At 38.8% G+C, this 16,825-nt stretch overlaps 1 protein-coding gene across 3 annotated transcripts in view; it reads right to left on the bottom strand.

Annotated features, from left to right (window-relative positions):
- The window catches only part of GRK3 (G protein-coupled receptor kinase 3), a 119,356-nt gene that overhangs the window by 57,927 nt on the left and 44,604 nt on the right, over positions 1–16,825 (bottom strand). For 2 of the 3 annotated variants that reach the window (XM_032395212.1, XM_032395211.1), the window contains exon 3: positions 5,664–5,737. The exons of the other annotated variant lie outside the window; for it this stretch is intronic. In XM_032395212.1, the coding sequence (XP_032251103.1) occupies positions 5,664–5,737 (74 nt within the window). The remainder of the gene's footprint in view (positions 1–5,663; positions 5,738–16,825) is intronic. 3 annotated transcript variants of the gene reach the window in all.

Genomic DNA, 16,825 nt, shown 5'->3' with positions numbered 1-16,825 from the left:
CATCCATCCAAGCAATGTCTGTCACTGGTGTTTGATAAATCTTGGTTGAATGAATGAAGAAAATCCTATGTAATAACTTTGCCTCCAATCTTATATTTATTCTCTGTTTCCCATGATTTCTTTCTAAATCTAGGTATATATACATATTTTGATAAGCTGCCTCCAAATCTAAATGGACAAGGACGTGGAACCAACACACTGAGCCACAACTCTGTGTCGGTCACTGTTCTGGTGCACTGATTTCACACACACAACCTTAAGAGACAGGCGCTGCCATCGCCCTCATTCTTAGCTGAGGACACCCACGCAGATAAGACTGACATTGTTTGCCCAAGTTTACACAGTAACTAGTGGAGTCCAAATCCAACCCAGGCGGGCTGAATTGAGAGCTGGCACTCCACCACTGAGTTACAGCCTCCCGTATACCTGAAGAGCATACTATAGATATGGTTTAGAAAGCAACTGTCCATCCAGCATCCTATCTGAGCCTCACAATTAGCCTGTGAAGCAGCCAGAGATGATTCATAACCTCATTTCACAGATGAGGTAACTGAAGTTCAAGTATGAAGTCCCCCTACTGTGTGCTCCTCAAGTACAGGGATGGCGTACTGTTCACATGTATGAGCTCCAGGTCTGAAGTGTAGATGCTGCAGAGATGGCTCAACCACTGGCCCCACGTCCCACAGCAGGTGAGAGGCACAGCTGCCCCAGAGCCTAGCTAGGCCCTCTGTCTATGAGTCAAATACAGACGAAGATGAATACCAACTACACCACAGAATCAGCAGGCATAGATTACGTGCTACCAAGCGTTACAGACAACAAATGGTGTGGGAATCAAAGGTGTAAGCAATCACGGAAGACTGGGCTAGTTGTCCAGAGGGACTTGTTAGCAAATATATAAAGTGAGCTAGACCTTAAAAGAAGCTAGGCTTTCCACGGGCTGAGAAGGCAAAGCAGCATTCCAGGCTGGATGAAGGACATAAGAAACAGAACGGGCTCAGCAGTTAGTGGCAGTTCTATGGAAGACGGTAGAGAAAGATAAAGAGAGAAAGGTAGGTGATGACTAATACAGAGATATGTGAAAGTCAGAAGAAGCTATTAGGCCTTTAACACACTGGAAATGGGCAACCACTAAAAGTCTGGGGACCCAGGAAAGTGGAAATACAACATATAAAATATGCATTTCAAGATATCAGACAAAAAAGTTTTCTAGGGATTGGGGTCATACAACCACCACCAGAAATAGACTGATAAAACCAAGGACACAGAGAAGAATTATTGATAACCTCAATGCTTAAAGGCTGTACTAATTTAGAAAACTGTATTTGAAGCCCCAAGACTGGATGGTGTCTTCAGTAAAAGAATATAGAGCAAGTTGCTAAGGAGCTTTGGAGTGTTATCCTCCAAGAGGATAATCTGATAAGCCAGATCCATTGTGTGCCAAACCAGAAGACAGGTGTGAAGAGCTGGGAGCAAGCCAACCAAGAGAAACTCTAATGTTTAAAGTTCAAATGGAAACACATCAGCAGTACTCACTGCCATATTGGCAAGAAGTGCTTAAGAAGTAACCCAAGTAGATTGCCCATCTGTTTCAACCTTGCAAAAATTATGTTAAAGATTTCTCTGTATTTGACAAGGCAACTTAGTACTTGCTGAAATTGGAGAGGTGAAACTTTTAAGAACAAAGAAACTTCTTTTGACAGCTCAAGCTATGATACTCATCCATATTACAATTCAGACTGAAATAATGTAAATTACTTCATAGTGAGTAAGATCCTTTTGGATTTGGCTTATTTTTTATACATGATGCTAAATGTACATCATAATTTGGCCATTCTCCCTGGAAATACATTAATAGAGTTTGAAAAGTAGAGAAAATATCAAGTTTTCAAGTACATCAATAATCCAGAAAGAAAAGAATATCCCTCCAATTTTCAAACTTGTACAAAGATTACTAGTATCAGTCCTAATTATGCTTTGCTTTCTTTGGACCATTTAAAATGCTTTAGGGGACACCTGGATGGCTCAGTGGGTTAAGCGTCTGCCTTCGGCTCAGGTCATGATCCCCGGGTCCTGGGATCCAGCGCCCCCCCACCCCCACCTGTTGGGCGTCCAGCTCAGCAGGGAGCCTACTTCTCCCTCTCCCTCTGCCTTTCCCTCTCTGCTTGTGCTTGCTCTCTCATGCCCTCTCTCTCAAACAAATAAATAATCCTTAAAATGCTTATGATAAGGATACATTATGCTAATAATAGCATGTCATTTCTTAAATATATTTTAAACTAAAATATTTCCTAATTTCTGTTCCAATTTCTTCTTTGACCCATAAATTACTTACAAGTATATTTATTTCCAAGCAGTTAATAAGGATTTCTTAGTAAACTCTGTTATTAAATTTGAGTTTAATTCCATTGTGGTCGGAAAACACTCCAAACAATTTTGATCTTGAAATCTGCAGCTTTCTTTAGGGCCTGGCAAATAATTTCTTTTGGTAAATCTTCCATTTGTACTTTAATGAAGGCAAATTCTATTTTTGCTGGGTGCAGCACTCTATATATGTCAATTAGGTCAAGTTTATTCATCACTTTATTAAGATTTTCTATATCCCTACTAACTTTTTAGCTGTCTGTTCTATAAACTCTTGAAGAGTGTGTGCTAATGTCTCCCACTAAGCATGTCTTATTTTAGATCTGCCAATTTTGGTTTTATATACTTTGAAGCTACATTATTTATAACATACAAGTTTAAGATTGTGATCCTGACCCCATTATCATTATGAAATAATCCGCACCTCCAAGGAGCATTTACCATATACTTGGTCTGATATTAGTGTTGCTGTGTCAGCTTTGCTCTGGTTGGTGCTTGTCTCTGTATATCCTCTGCCGTCCCTCTGTTTAAAGTATGTCACTTGTATGCAGTACATAAGAGAGTTTTGGTGATTTATTCAGGCAGCAAACTTAGACTTTTACTTGGGAGTATTCAGGCCATTTACATTAAATGTAATTACTTACGTAGAAGGATTTAGAGTTAACATCTTATTGTTTTCAATTTGACCCATCTATTTTATGTCCTCCTTTTATTCCTTTTTTTAATTAATGCAATATTGTTTATTCCGTTTTCCCTCTTTTAACTTGTTAGATATTTTATTCTATTAAGAGTTGCCTTAGAGGGGCACCTGGGTGGCTCAGTCGTTAAGGGTCTGCCTTCGGCTCAGGTCATGATCCCAGGGTCCTGGGATCGAGCCCCGCATCGGGCTCCCTGCTTGGCGGGAGGCCTGCTTCTCCCTCTCCCACTCCCCCTGCTTGTGTTCCCTCTCTCACTGGGTCTCTCTCTGTCAAATAAATAAATAAAATCTTTAAAAAAAAAAAAAAAAAAAGAGTTGCCTTAGAGATTACAATATGCATCCTTAACTGATTACAAGTCAACGCAAATTATTACTTTTACCATTCATCCCCCAATAATCCTAGCATCTTAAAACACTTTAACTTCTTTAACCCTCTCTTGCCTCTGGTGCTATTATACATTTTAGTTTTATACACATTTTAAAATCTAAAAACATTATTGTTTTGCATGGTCAACATTCATTTTTATTTTACATACATATCACCCTTCATGATGACCTCATTCCTTCCTGCATTTCCATCTGGGATTATTTTCCTTCTGCCTAAAGTATCTCTTTTTAGCATTTGCTGTAATGCAGGTCCACGACTGACAAAATTCCCTCAGTTTTTCTCTGAAAATATCTTTATTTCACCTTCATTTTGAGGGAAATTTTTGCTGGGAATGGAATTCTACGTTGGCAGGGTTTGGGGGTATTGTTTGGTTGGTTGGTTTCATTATTTAGATGGCCACTTTACTGTCTGGGTTTTTTTGCTGCTATTGTTGTTTGTTTTAACCATTTCTTTTAAGATGTCATAGCCAGTCAGTCATATTATTTGTTGCTCCTTTAAAAGTAATGTGTCTTTTTCCACTCTCTCGTTGCTTTGAAGACTTTCTCTGTCGGTTTCCATGGTGTTATACTGATGTCAAAGATAGGTGTCCTTTGTAGCCATTCTGCTTGGGGTTTTCTAAGTTCTTTGAATCTGTAAGCAGCTCTCTTTAATCATTTTGTAAAATTCTTAGTATTATCTCTTCAAATATTGTTTCTGCCCCATTCGCTCTCTTCTCCTACATATTCCAATTCTACGTATGTTAGACCTTTTAACCACATCCCACATGTCTTTAACATCCTTATCTATTTCATTTTTATATTCTTTCTTCTCTGTGTTTTAGTGTGAGATTATCTACTGACCTGCCTCCCTATTTATTAATCCTGTCTTATGTTGTAACCAATCTGCCATATTCTAGTCATTAGGTTCTAATTTCAAATATTCTACTTGATGTCCAGAATATCCATTTGGTTCTTCATAATAAATTGGACTGAAATTCACTACTTCTCCATCTGTTTTGTCTATCTTTTCCTCTATTGTTTTAAACATATTATTTACAGTTATTTTTAAGTACTTGTTAGCTAACTTCCATATCTGAGTCATCTGTGGGTCTACTTCTATTACCTTATGAGACATATGATCTTATATCTTAGATGTCCATTATGTTTTTACTGTATTTGAACATTGTAGGGTCTCTCTATGTTATTTTCCACCTACAAAAAAAGGACAGAGGGCTTCCTTGTACTCTGCTACACAGGAGGAGAGAGGGCTCATCACCCAATACGCGATGAGACTGGGCTGGGTCTCCATTTTTGTAGGACTCAGTCTGCCTCTGGTTTGCCCCTGTTCTTAAGACATGGCTCTCCATGGAGTTCAGTGAAAAGCCTGCAAGAAGTTTTCAGAATAGCTCTTTGGCCTCCTTGACATAATTCTTGAGAAGGAGATTAATCACATGTTTGGGGCTCCTCCAGTTTCATTTGTTTTTTATTTTAGCCCCAGAAACTTCTTCTGGCTTTTCTGTCTCCCAGAAGCAGCCTTCTGCCTGGGGCCAAACGGACTCTTGTCTGCTCACTACACCTGGAAATCAGTAGCTGCCCCAGGTGATAAATAGCTACAGATCTTCAGTGTCTATCGACTGCTCCCTAGGGTTTTCATCTCTTGCCTGTTTTGTTTTCAGATTCCTGACACCACAGGTCCACATTTCAATATACCAGCATGAGGCTGTGGGAGATTTCAGTAAGGCTTCCAGAAGCTCCTGGCCTATCTCTTCAGCTCCCATCCAAATGTCTTACTGGGAAACCAGTTGTGTGTCTGAGACTCCCCTTTCCCACCACATCTCCAATTTGTCACTCTGGCCATGTGTGACCAGGAAACGTTGGTAGTTTCTCTTTCACTCAGTGGAGGCCCTCTGCCTCAGCTTATGTCTCCAGAATCAGCAAGCTTCTGCAGAAAATCAAACAGTTGCTGATCCTCAGTGCCCTTTGGAATGATAATCCCTCCTCTGGAGTTTTAGTCCAACTATTCCTCAGTGCTTCCAGAGCACTCCAGAGCCCTTGAAAATATGATTTTTACAGATGTTGTCAGTCTATAATCAACTACATATTATACCTTGTGCTACTAATTATGGTCAATGAATTTCTACATATTTGTAAGATATTTAGTAGTCTTGATATTTTCCAAAGTACAGTCTACATATGCCTTTAAAATAAAAGCATCAGTAAAACAATTACTTCTTACCTCTTCATAAAACTTCACCTGAGGTACAGCTTCATTAATTTCATTCAAACAAAAATCTTTAAATAGCAAGAAACCTAAAGGAAAAGAATAAGAAATTTCAGCGTGGGCAATAAACTGAAATTTTACCCCACAGGGTGTTTTCAAAGTAATGTGTTTAGACTTAAACCTCTTCCTCCCCTACCTTCAAAAATAATAATAAAGATTTTGGGGCACCTGGGTGGCTCAGTCAGTTAAGTGTCTAACTTGATTTTGGCTCAGGTCATGATCTCAGGGTCGTGAGACTGAGCCCCACCTTGGGCTCCGCACTGGGCGTGGAGTCAGCTTCAGATTCTCTCTCTCCCTCTCCCTCTGCCCCTCCTCACTCCTCCCTCCCTCTCAAAAATTAATAATAATAAAGATTTCAAAGGGCTAATTATACCCCAAAAGAAAATACTCCACATAAAGTAAGAGTACCACATACCTGGCTCCTTGCTTTGGGTTCCTTCCCTACCAGCAACCCCCCTGACACACACTTTTAAAAACTGCATGATAATAACCAGTACCAGTGGTCACCACTCCTTAGAGCCACTGGTCACTACAGCAAACAAAAGAATAACCAAAGAAATAAGAGATGTGGGTAGTGTGGAAGTGTTGGTAAGAGTCATCATAAAGCTAATAAATACTATGCCCACAGAAACAGGACGAAATTCCCTAAATAAAAAAAAAAAAAAAGACAGAAGGACTTTCATGACCTTCCCAGCCACTTACTACCTCTAAGTCCCTCAAAGTCCCCACCAAATACCCTGTGCCAGGGCAGACTACCCACTCCCAGATTATTCTCTGCTCCTTCACAGTGCCATGCGTCCCCTTCCATCAATCAGCACCTTATACTGGGAATAACGCCTCCACTGCACAGTGCCTGGTACACAGAGAAGTCTGATAGATGTTTGTTGAACAAATGCTTGTTTACATAACCCTTCCAACATGGCTCTGTCAAAGTACTTAGCACACTCCAATTAATTATCTGATTTATAAGTTCCTCCTGCATTTGCAAACCAACTGCCTAGCATAACGCCTAGCACATGGTCAAGACTATATGAACGAATGAAGTTCACTAAGACAAGCTGATACCAGACTGAGGGTAGAGATTATAAAAAGTCAGAAACAAATTAAAAAGCAAAAAAAAAAAAAGAAAAAAAAAGTCAAAACAGGGGCACCTGGGTGGCACAGTCAGTTAACTGTCCAACTCTTGGTTTCAGCTCAGGTCATGATTTCAGGGTCTTGAGATTGAGCCCTGCTTCGGGCTCCATGCTGAACACGGAGTCTGCTTTGAATTCTCTCTTCCTCTCCCTCTACTCCTCCTGCTCATACTCTCTCTCAAATAAATAAATCTTTTTTTTAAAAAGTCAAAACAATGAAAGGACTGCTGGAAGAAACAGAAGTCGCAGAAGGGAACTGAAGGAAAGACTCACAACAAGTCTAAGATGTAGGGAGAAGGTAGACCGGAATTCCCCTGGTAGGACAGAGAGAGGCAAAGAAAGCAGCTTTGACAGGTTTTAACTGAAGTTAGCCGAAGAAATCACATAACAACCTGTCTGTTACTGCTCCATAAATTCCCCTCTGTAGTTCCAGGAAGATGACCTCTGGAAATGGTAAGTGTTCACTGAGTGGAGCTAGAAGAAAGTATTTGCAATACTTAGTTAAATCGGCAAGGCCAGGCCAACTAGAGTTGGGTGCACCTGGCAGTAGGGACACGGGCTCGCTCACTTCATCTCAAGGAACTGAGGACAGACTGACCTATGAAGCAAGCAGAAAATTCAGGAAGCAGACAAATAGAAAGAGTTAAAGATGCAAATCTCTATCTATTTGCACATTAATATTTTTATTTTAAATCAGAGACATGGTTACCTTTTCGTTCTCGTGCATGTCAAAGTATGTAATTTCAAATTTCCCTTGTCATTTCTTCTTGGACTCCTGAGTCATTCAGAAATGTGCGGTTTGAGTTCCAGATATTTTGGGGTTTTCAGGTATTTTTCTGATACTGATTTCTGTTTAATTCTGCTGTGGTCAGAGAACATATTCAGTATGATTTCAACGTTTTCAATTTATTGAAACGGCTTTGGCCCCAAATTTGGTCCATCTAGGTGAATGCTTCATGGGCACTTGGCGGGGAAAGTGTATACTGTAGAGTGTTCCATTAAACAAAATAAAAAGGCAATGAAGCCGAGTTGGTTGGTCAGGCTGTTCAAGTCCCTCATCCAAATCCTTACTTAATGTTTGTCTCCTTATTCTATCCATTATCAACAGAGGACTGTTGAAATCCCCATCTGTAATTGTGGATTTGCTCTTTTCAGTTGTCGCCAGTTTTTGGTTTATGTATTTCTTTTTCTATTTTGGGGAGAGAAAACTAAAATGAGAATTTGAACTGAGGTTATTTTGATCATACGAGAGATGTTTTTGTGACGTCTAAATGACAAATGAACTAATATGCCACATATTGACCACTGGCTTTGGGCTGAACTTGGAATCAAGCGGAAATGGTTCATCATGCCCATTGTGCCCTCTGGAATCGAAGCCTTACTTTCTCTTCCAGCCTCTTCTTAGACTGTTCTCTCCCAAGCTCCCTGCACTGAGGCCACGTGTCTGCATTCTAGTTCCTCTCTAATACCAAACCCGATCTGCTCTCAGGGCTACCAACTTGCTATCCCCACTTCCTAAGACACTCTCCCTGACCTTGTGGGCCTGCAGAGCTCAGCTCAAATGCCCCCTCCTTAGGCCTTCCAGGATTCTCATTTATGTTCATTCTCTCTCTCTCTAAGATGCACAAGAGCACACCCATGTGCACACACGTGTACGCGCAGACACACACTTTGTTTATAATACTTGTGACTAGCAGAAATGATCATATGCACATGTTTGTTTGCTTCTTTATTATTTACCTCCCCCACAACTATGGAAAGGCCACATAGGTCTTATTCTCTACTACATATGCAGGAACAAGAACATCATGATATAGAGGGAGTGCAGGAGAAAGAACAAGGGAAGGAAGGAGAAAGGGGGGATGGGAGAGGAGGGACAAGTAAGGAAAAGGGAAGAGGGAGGAAGGGGGGGACGAGAGGGGAAAGGAGGGAGAGAAGGAGATGAATGAATGCACATCTAACTGCAAATGTTTCTACCTGCTTCTTCAGTGCAATTTCCATTGTCAATGTGTGGGATGAGCCAAAGAATGACTGTAACATACTGCAGGGGAAAAGCCCCATTATTTTCCTCATGTCTGCACGCAAACTGAAGCCTTACTTTCTGCCTCAGCAGCTACCAAAATGGAACAGCAAGAAGAAAGGTGTTTTGCCTTTTGGATAAACTCTAGATCACTGTGTTTCAGGCCGAGAGCAACTTCCCTTCATTAGGCTTAAATTATACACAAAAACCCCCCAAATGAAGCATTTCTCAGATTAGAACAAAAGCTAAAGGGCAAAAATAAGGAAATAATTTGCCTAACAGGTTCACTTCGTCAGTGGTTTTTCTCCAGATTTTAAAGAATAAAAAATAGTGACCCAACACCTGCTTTTACTATATAACTGTGGAATGTGTTTACCCTTGTTTCTATATTTGGGCCACTGCAAACTGCCTGCATACTGATTAACTTTTGAGTATATATAACATCTAGAAAAAGTAAACTATCCCAATTTGTCACCATAATATTTTGCAAAAATTAGGAGAAAGAACTGTATTGCTTTTTATAAAATACCAATGAGAACTTTTTATGATACACAAATATAACTTTTATATTGCATTTTATAAAATATCAATTAAGAACATTTTAAAGTATCAAATATAAGTTTCTATGAGAAATTTTGAAATGTTACTTCCTAAAAAATTTTCAAAGGAGAAAGAAAAATTATGAAAAACAGTCTTGGGTGCCTAGGTGACTCAGTTGGTTAAGCGCCTGCCTTCGGTTCGGGTCATGATCCCAGGGTCTTGGGATCGAGTCCCACACTGGGCTCCCCACTCAGCAGGGAGTCTGTTTTTCTCTCTACTCTTCCCCCTGCTCATGCTCTCTCCCTATCTCACTCTCTCTCTCCCTCAAATAAATAAATAAAAAATCTTAAAAAAAAAAAAAAAGTCTTTCAAGAAATAATACCTGTCCTAGGTTTTGCCAAGGAGACTCAAACACTGGGAAGGATAGATTGTGTAACTGCTAAAAGTTTCTACCAATATTGACTGATTTGACAAAGCATTTCCCAAGTATCTACTAAGAGCCACTGTGCTATACGTTAGGGATGCAATGGTGAAGACAGAGAATTTTTCCCATAAGGGACTTACGGATTTGGTGTAAGGGACAGACAACAAAGAAGTACATAAATAAAATAAGTGCAATTTATGTAAATGATATAAAGAAATTTTAAAAAGTGCTGATAGATGATAAAAAGAAGGAAATGTATGTCATACAGAATGACAGTAAGACCTCTCTGGGCTGTGAGATGAACAAATCACAAAGCATTTCAGACTAGAAAAGGCTAAAATGTTTAGTCTTACTCCTATTCAATAATGTATTAGAGGTCTTAGCCAGTACAGTAAGGCAAGAATAGGAAATAAAAGTTACTCAAAATGGAAAGGAAGAATTAAACCTGATTCTATTTGGGGCACCTGCGGGGCTCAGCTGGTTAAATGTCTGACTTGTGACTTTGGCTCAGGTCATGATCTCAGGGTCATGCGATCGAGCCCCAAGTTGGGCTCCACACTCGGCAGGGAGTCTGCCTGAGATTCTCTCCCTCTGTCCCTCCTGCCCCTCTCTAATAAATAAATAAATCTTTAAATTTTTTTTTTAAATAACACTGATTCTATTCATAAACAAGCCGGTTATCTATATAACAAATCCTATCTACAATGTTACTAGGATATATAAGTGAATTTAGCAAGGCCCCACGCTACAAGGCCATTAGGTAAGATGACATTCTGATATGCTCAGATCACACAATTTTAAAACAAATTTTAAAACATGTCCATTTTCAATAAGCAATACTTAGGAATAAATAAATAAGAGATATATAAGACTATTACATTGAAAACTATAGAATATTACTGATAGAAATTAAAGAAGACCTAAATAAAAAGACATACTCAGTTTATTGACTGGAAGACTCAGTATTGCTCACATGTATATTCTCCCAAAATTGATCTTTAAATTCAATACAATCCCAATCATAATCTCTGGAGGCTTTTTAAAGAAATTGACAAGCTTTGATTCTAACTAAAATGTCTATGGAAATGCAAGAAACCTAAAATACCCAAAACACCTTGAAAAAGAGGAAAAAAGTCCAAGGACTAATACTACCTGATTTCAAGACTCATTATACAGCCACGGTAATCAGTATGGTATTGGCATAAGACTAAATCAGTGGAACAGAAGATCCAGAAATATGCCCTCACTTAGATGGTCAGCTTATTTTCAACGAGGGCACTAGAGCAATTTATTGGGAAAAGAAACTCTTTTCAACAAGTGGTACTAGAAGAACTTATATCCCAGTGGAGAGAAAAAAAAGGCAAACCTTACCTCACACCTTATAAATAATTAAATTGAGACTGATCATAGAATTAAATGTAAAAGGCGAAATTATAAAACTTCTAGAAAATGTACAGAATACCTTCACAGAAAATACTTACGCAGAAGATTTCTTAGGCAGAATACAAAAAAAAATAATAAATTAGGCTTTATCAAGATTTAGCACTATGCTCATCAAAAGACAATTCAGAAAAGAGACCAGCCATAGACCGGGGATAAAATATTACAAAACTTAAATCTGAAAAAGGCCTTGTATCCAATTTATATATACTTTTTTTTAAAGCCTCTTACAAATCAATTTTTAAAAGAAAACCACCGTAAAAAAAAGTGTGCATACATTTGAACACTTCATAAAGGAAGAGACAGGCATGTCCAATAAGCACGTGAAATGGACTCAACATCGCTGGTCACCATGCACACGTAAATTCCATCACTTTGAGATACCACTGCACAACTACCTGGACGGCAGAGGTAAAAAGACAATACTATGCTGGCAACCAGAACTCTCTTTCGCGGAGGAGCATATACAAGCTTTAGACTCCTCATTTCTCGGAGTCAGCAGGCAAAAGAGGAAGTCACTGTGTTGTCTGGGGTGACTGATCCTGACTAGCCCGGGGGGGACACTAGATGCCTCCTCCACAGTGGAGGGCAGAAAGAGTATGTCTGGAATACAGGAGATCCCCTCTCTTAATATGACCATGCCCTGTCATTAATGTCAATGGAAAACTACAACAACACAATTCAGGCAGGACTGCTAATGGCCCGGACCCTTCAGGAATGAAGGCTGGGTCACCAATACCAGCTACAACATGTGATCAGTTACAGAAACAATGATTGTAATTGTCATGGAGTATTTCCTCCTGATTGTGTGTGTGTGTGTGTATGTGTGTGTATTAAACAAATATCTTGCTTTCTTCCCCCCGTTATGCCCTTACCCGGTAACATAAGATGTACCGACTTTATATCATACCATTTAAATGTTGTTAACATTACATTGTGGTATTTACAATACAGGATATCAAGGAGAAGAGTGAACATTACCTATTGTTTCGCCTCCTCCTCTGGGGAAAGGGTTAGCGCATTTTGGTTATGTGCAAGTGGTCGTATCATTTTGGGTGGGGGGTATGATCATATTATCTCTATTAGAGAATTAAATACAGTCTACGGAGATGCACAGAGTGAGTGCCAAGCTGACAAGGGATGGACATGTGATGGCAATTTTTGTGTCAACTTAGAGGGTATTTGGGGATACAATTAAAAACTAAACTGGTGAACTGTAAGTAAGCAGATTGCTCTCCATAATGGGGGCGAGCATCATTCAATGAGTTGAAGTCCTGACTAGAAAAGAAAGACCAGCCTCCATGAGCAAGAAGAAATTCTGCCAGCAGGCGGCCTCCAGACTTCATCCGCACATCGGCTCTCCTGGGTGTCGGGCTGGCCAGCCTACTCTGGGGATTTGGACCTGCCAGTCTCCATAATCACAGGAACCAATTCCTTATGATTAATCTCTCTCTCTCTCTCTCTCTCTCCACACACACACACACACACACACACACACACACACACACATACACCCTATTGGTCCTGTTTCTCTGGAAAACCCCTATCACAGATTTTGAGCTTTCTATAGAATGTATATTCACTCAGGAAAACAGTCTGAAAGTTTCTTATAAAGCCAAACACACCCTTAACACACAACTCAGCAACTCCACTATTAGGTATTGACCTAGTGGTAACATATGGCTCCAAAAAGACATGTATATGAATCTTCGTAACAGGTATATTCATAATTTATTTGAAATAGTCCGAAGTCCAACAACTGAGGGATAAATAGTGATATTTTCACACAATGGATTACTAGTCAGCAATAAAACAAAACACCAAAACATATAGCAACATAAGTAAATGCCAGATATTTTGCTTGTCCAAAGACACCAGACACAAAAGAGCATATGCTCTGTAATTCTCTATGTATGAAGTTCTAAAACAGGCAAAACTAATCTATAGTTTTAAAAAAGAAAAGGGGGCATGAAATTGACTGGGAAGGGCATAAGGGAACTTTCTGGGGACAAAAATGTTCTGTAGTTTGATAGAGATGTGGGTTTATGCATTTATCAAAATGAAATTGTGAACAGTATTATACGTAAATTTACTTTAAACAAATATTAACTCTAGTGAGTAGGTTTGCATTTCACAATAGCATGAGTTGGCAGTTCTGAAACTACTCATGGTGTGTTCTAGGCTTATACAAATGAGCAAATACATTGAGGATAACAGGAGCCTTCTTGGAAAAGAGGTAAAACAGAGAAAGAGAATAGAAAGTATATTGTAGTAATGGATTGGAATGGGGTATCCATTTGAGCTCATTGTTTTTATCAGATAGATAAACAGATGTACACACACACACACATACACACGCACACACACACACACACACTCCTTGCTCTTTCACTAAGAAGACCTAGAAGCAATGAACACGTCTAGTGCCCAAGCTGAAGATTCTCAACACCATTCTCTAAGGAACTAGAGACCCTTGAAGAAAGGCTGCTTGATTCTAGGGCAGGGGTAGTGAATACCAAGTTGAGCTCTAGACATCTTATTATCCCAGACAGTAAGAAAGGCTCAAAGGATGATGAGGACATATCAACAGGACACAGGAACCAGTCTGAAGAGGCTCCCACTAGCCAAAACTACAGCAACTAGGATATCAAAATAAATAATATAGTAATGGATTAAATCACTGGCTCAACTAAGGATCCAAGAGTCCATACTGATAGATAGACTGGGGTGGGGGGAGGGGTTAGGGAAGAAAGAAAGAAAAGAAAAGAAAAGAACAGAAAAGAAAAGAAAGAAAGAAAGAAAGAAAAGAAAAGAAAGAAAAGAAAGAAAGAAAGAAGGAAGGAAAAAGAAAGGGAATGAAGAAGGGAGAAAGGGAGGGAAAGGGTGGGGAAGGAAGGAAGAGGAGAGAAGGAGGGAGGGAAAGCTCTTAGAGACAAAAGCCAACTAAAAACTATAGAAGAAATAACGGAGCTCGAAAGTCAATGGGTGCTAAAACAGAAGGTAATAAAACTTTAATGAGAATATTTACATAGTCTCAAAAGCAATTTCCCACAAATTACTTACTCCTTACAAAGGGAAAGCTTGTAACTCCACGATGGAGAATCCTTGCACACACCCACATTAGGCAAGGGACCAAAACTGACCTAACAGGCATCAGGACAAAGCAGTATCACGATGCACTGGGGACAGCATCTCATCTGAGGTCTTCCTGACAAAATGCATACTCTGAACCTAATTGCTATGGAAGAGTAAACAAACCGAAACAAAGGGCCATTTTACAAAATTGGCCTGTACCCTTTAAAAATGTTAAAGTCAAGAAACCCAAAGAAGGCTAAGGAACTTGGCCAGATTAAAGGAGCCTGAAGACGTGACAACAAAATGCAAGCATGACCCACGACTGGATCCCAGACCAGGAAAAATCATAGCCAAGATGGATATTTGGGGGGTAACTGTTAGAATCTGGACATAGTCTGTGGATTAGACAACAGTATTGCACTGGTGTTAAGTTTCCTGACTTTGAGCATTGTACTGTCGTTATCTAAGAGAATGAATGACCTTGTCCTTGACACATGAGGACTGAAATATATAATGGTTGAAGTATGAAGTCTCCAAATTACTCCTGTCTAGTTCAGAAAAAACCATCAAAGACACAATGATAAAGCAAAAGCAGCAGAATACATACGACAGTGAAGCTATTTATTTATTTATTCATTCTTGACAGTGAAGCTATTTAAAGGGTACATAAGAGTTCCTTGAACTGCTCTTATTACTTTCAAGTTTGAAATTACAGCAAAATATAATGCTTAAATGTATGTAAAAACAAAAAGTTAAAAGAAAAAAGGTAAAGTCATAAAAATAACATGATTGAAATTCTATACATTTATTGGGAAAGGAAGTTTTCTTATGCTAAAGAAATTTGGCTTTTAACAATTAAAATTTTTATGTGACTCGTAATAGAAATTATTGCTCTAAACCTGGCTTTTCAACTATTTATCCCTTTTATAATTAGTAACTTCCTGCCCACCTAAAAGCTACAGGGCTCCTTGAAAAACACAATATAATGTGAAAGCTAATATAATTTAAACAGAGCAATGCTTATAAGCTCCACTATAATTAAACTTAATTCTGAGAGAATGGAAAAAAAGGTGGTTTAATGCAGCAAATTAGAGCTACACGTTCCAAGACTTTTCTAAAATATTTTTTCCTAACAATGTGAAGATTATGATTTCAGGTACTGCATTACTTTATGCCTTTAGAATAAACCACGCTGTGCAGGCATACCAACTCTCATGTTTCTGGAAATTTCCTTCAACTCCTTCAAGCACCTCAAAGCAATTTCCTTATAACTTGTCATCCAATATGACATCACATATCATGAGATAGCCCCACTGATCACACTAGATTGTCTGTAAACCAGGACTGGAAGCGTTACACGTTAGACCTCACAGCTTAACCTTCCATGTAAACAAATTAAAAGAAAAGGTGCTGGGTCTCTAATATTAGCGCATGTTTTCTTTAAGTTTAAAAGGAAAGGACTTGGGTTAGTTAATCTCCATATTTCTTCAACTCTAGGATTCTATTACTCTACAAAAATGAAACTAATCAAATTATAAAGGCATGGAACGAATGGTGAAGAACACATAAACATAACTAATAATGAGGCAGTAAAAAGAAGAAGAAAATCAGACAGAGCAAGCTGGCTAGTGACTAGCTGGAAAAGCCCATTAAAGCACCTAGGCAGGAAAAGAAGTCAGTAATATGATGATCCAAGAATAAAAGTAAAATCAACCAAAGGTAGTGAACACTTGCCAGAATTCCGCTGTGCAGAATAACAAAAAGCCCTAACAATCAAATTACTTTTTAATGAATAAAGTTTAAAGTTTCAAAATTTAGTCAAAAGGCATTCAAATATAACATAAGAAATAAACTATTTAAAATACTGCCTTGAAATAATAATCTTTTCTATTGAGAGGTAATGGAATCAAAAGAACCCTAAATTATAATTTGAGAATTCAACTAATTAGATTTATTCATAAATTTACTGTACACCCACTACTGGTAGAATACTTCTACATACTAGCAATAAATAATGGGAAATTTACATTTAAACACAATATCATTTATGATAACACTAAAAAAGGAAATGCCTAAGAAGGAATCTAAGCAAATATGTGCACGATTTGTATGCTGAAAGTTGTAAAACACTCATGAATGAAATCAACGGGGATCCAAATAAAGGAGAAGAGATAGCATATTCATAGATCAGAAGAGTCAATATTGTTGAAATGTCAACATTCCCCAAATCGATCTATAGATTTAACACAGTCCCAGCCAATACCCCAGTAGGAGTTTTTGTAGAAATCAATAAACTGATTCTACAATTTGTATGAAAAAGCAAGGGAACAAAAATAACAACAACAAAAAAAAAACCTGACTTTTTTTTGAAAAAGAAGAACGTGGGGCACCTGGGTGGCTCAGTTGGTTAAGCGACTGCCTTCGGCTCAGGTCAGGATCCTGGAGTCCCGGGATCGAGTCCCGCATCGGGCTCCCTGCTCGGCAG

This window comes from Phoca vitulina, unplaced genomic scaffold (genome assembly GCF_004348235.1).
Source record: "Phoca vitulina isolate PV1807 unplaced genomic scaffold, GSC_HSeal_1.0 scaffold82, whole genome shotgun sequence".
Lineage (NCBI taxonomy): Eukaryota > Metazoa > Chordata > Mammalia > Carnivora > Phocidae > Phoca > Phoca vitulina.
This window is presented reverse-complemented; position numbering and strand designations above follow the sequence as displayed.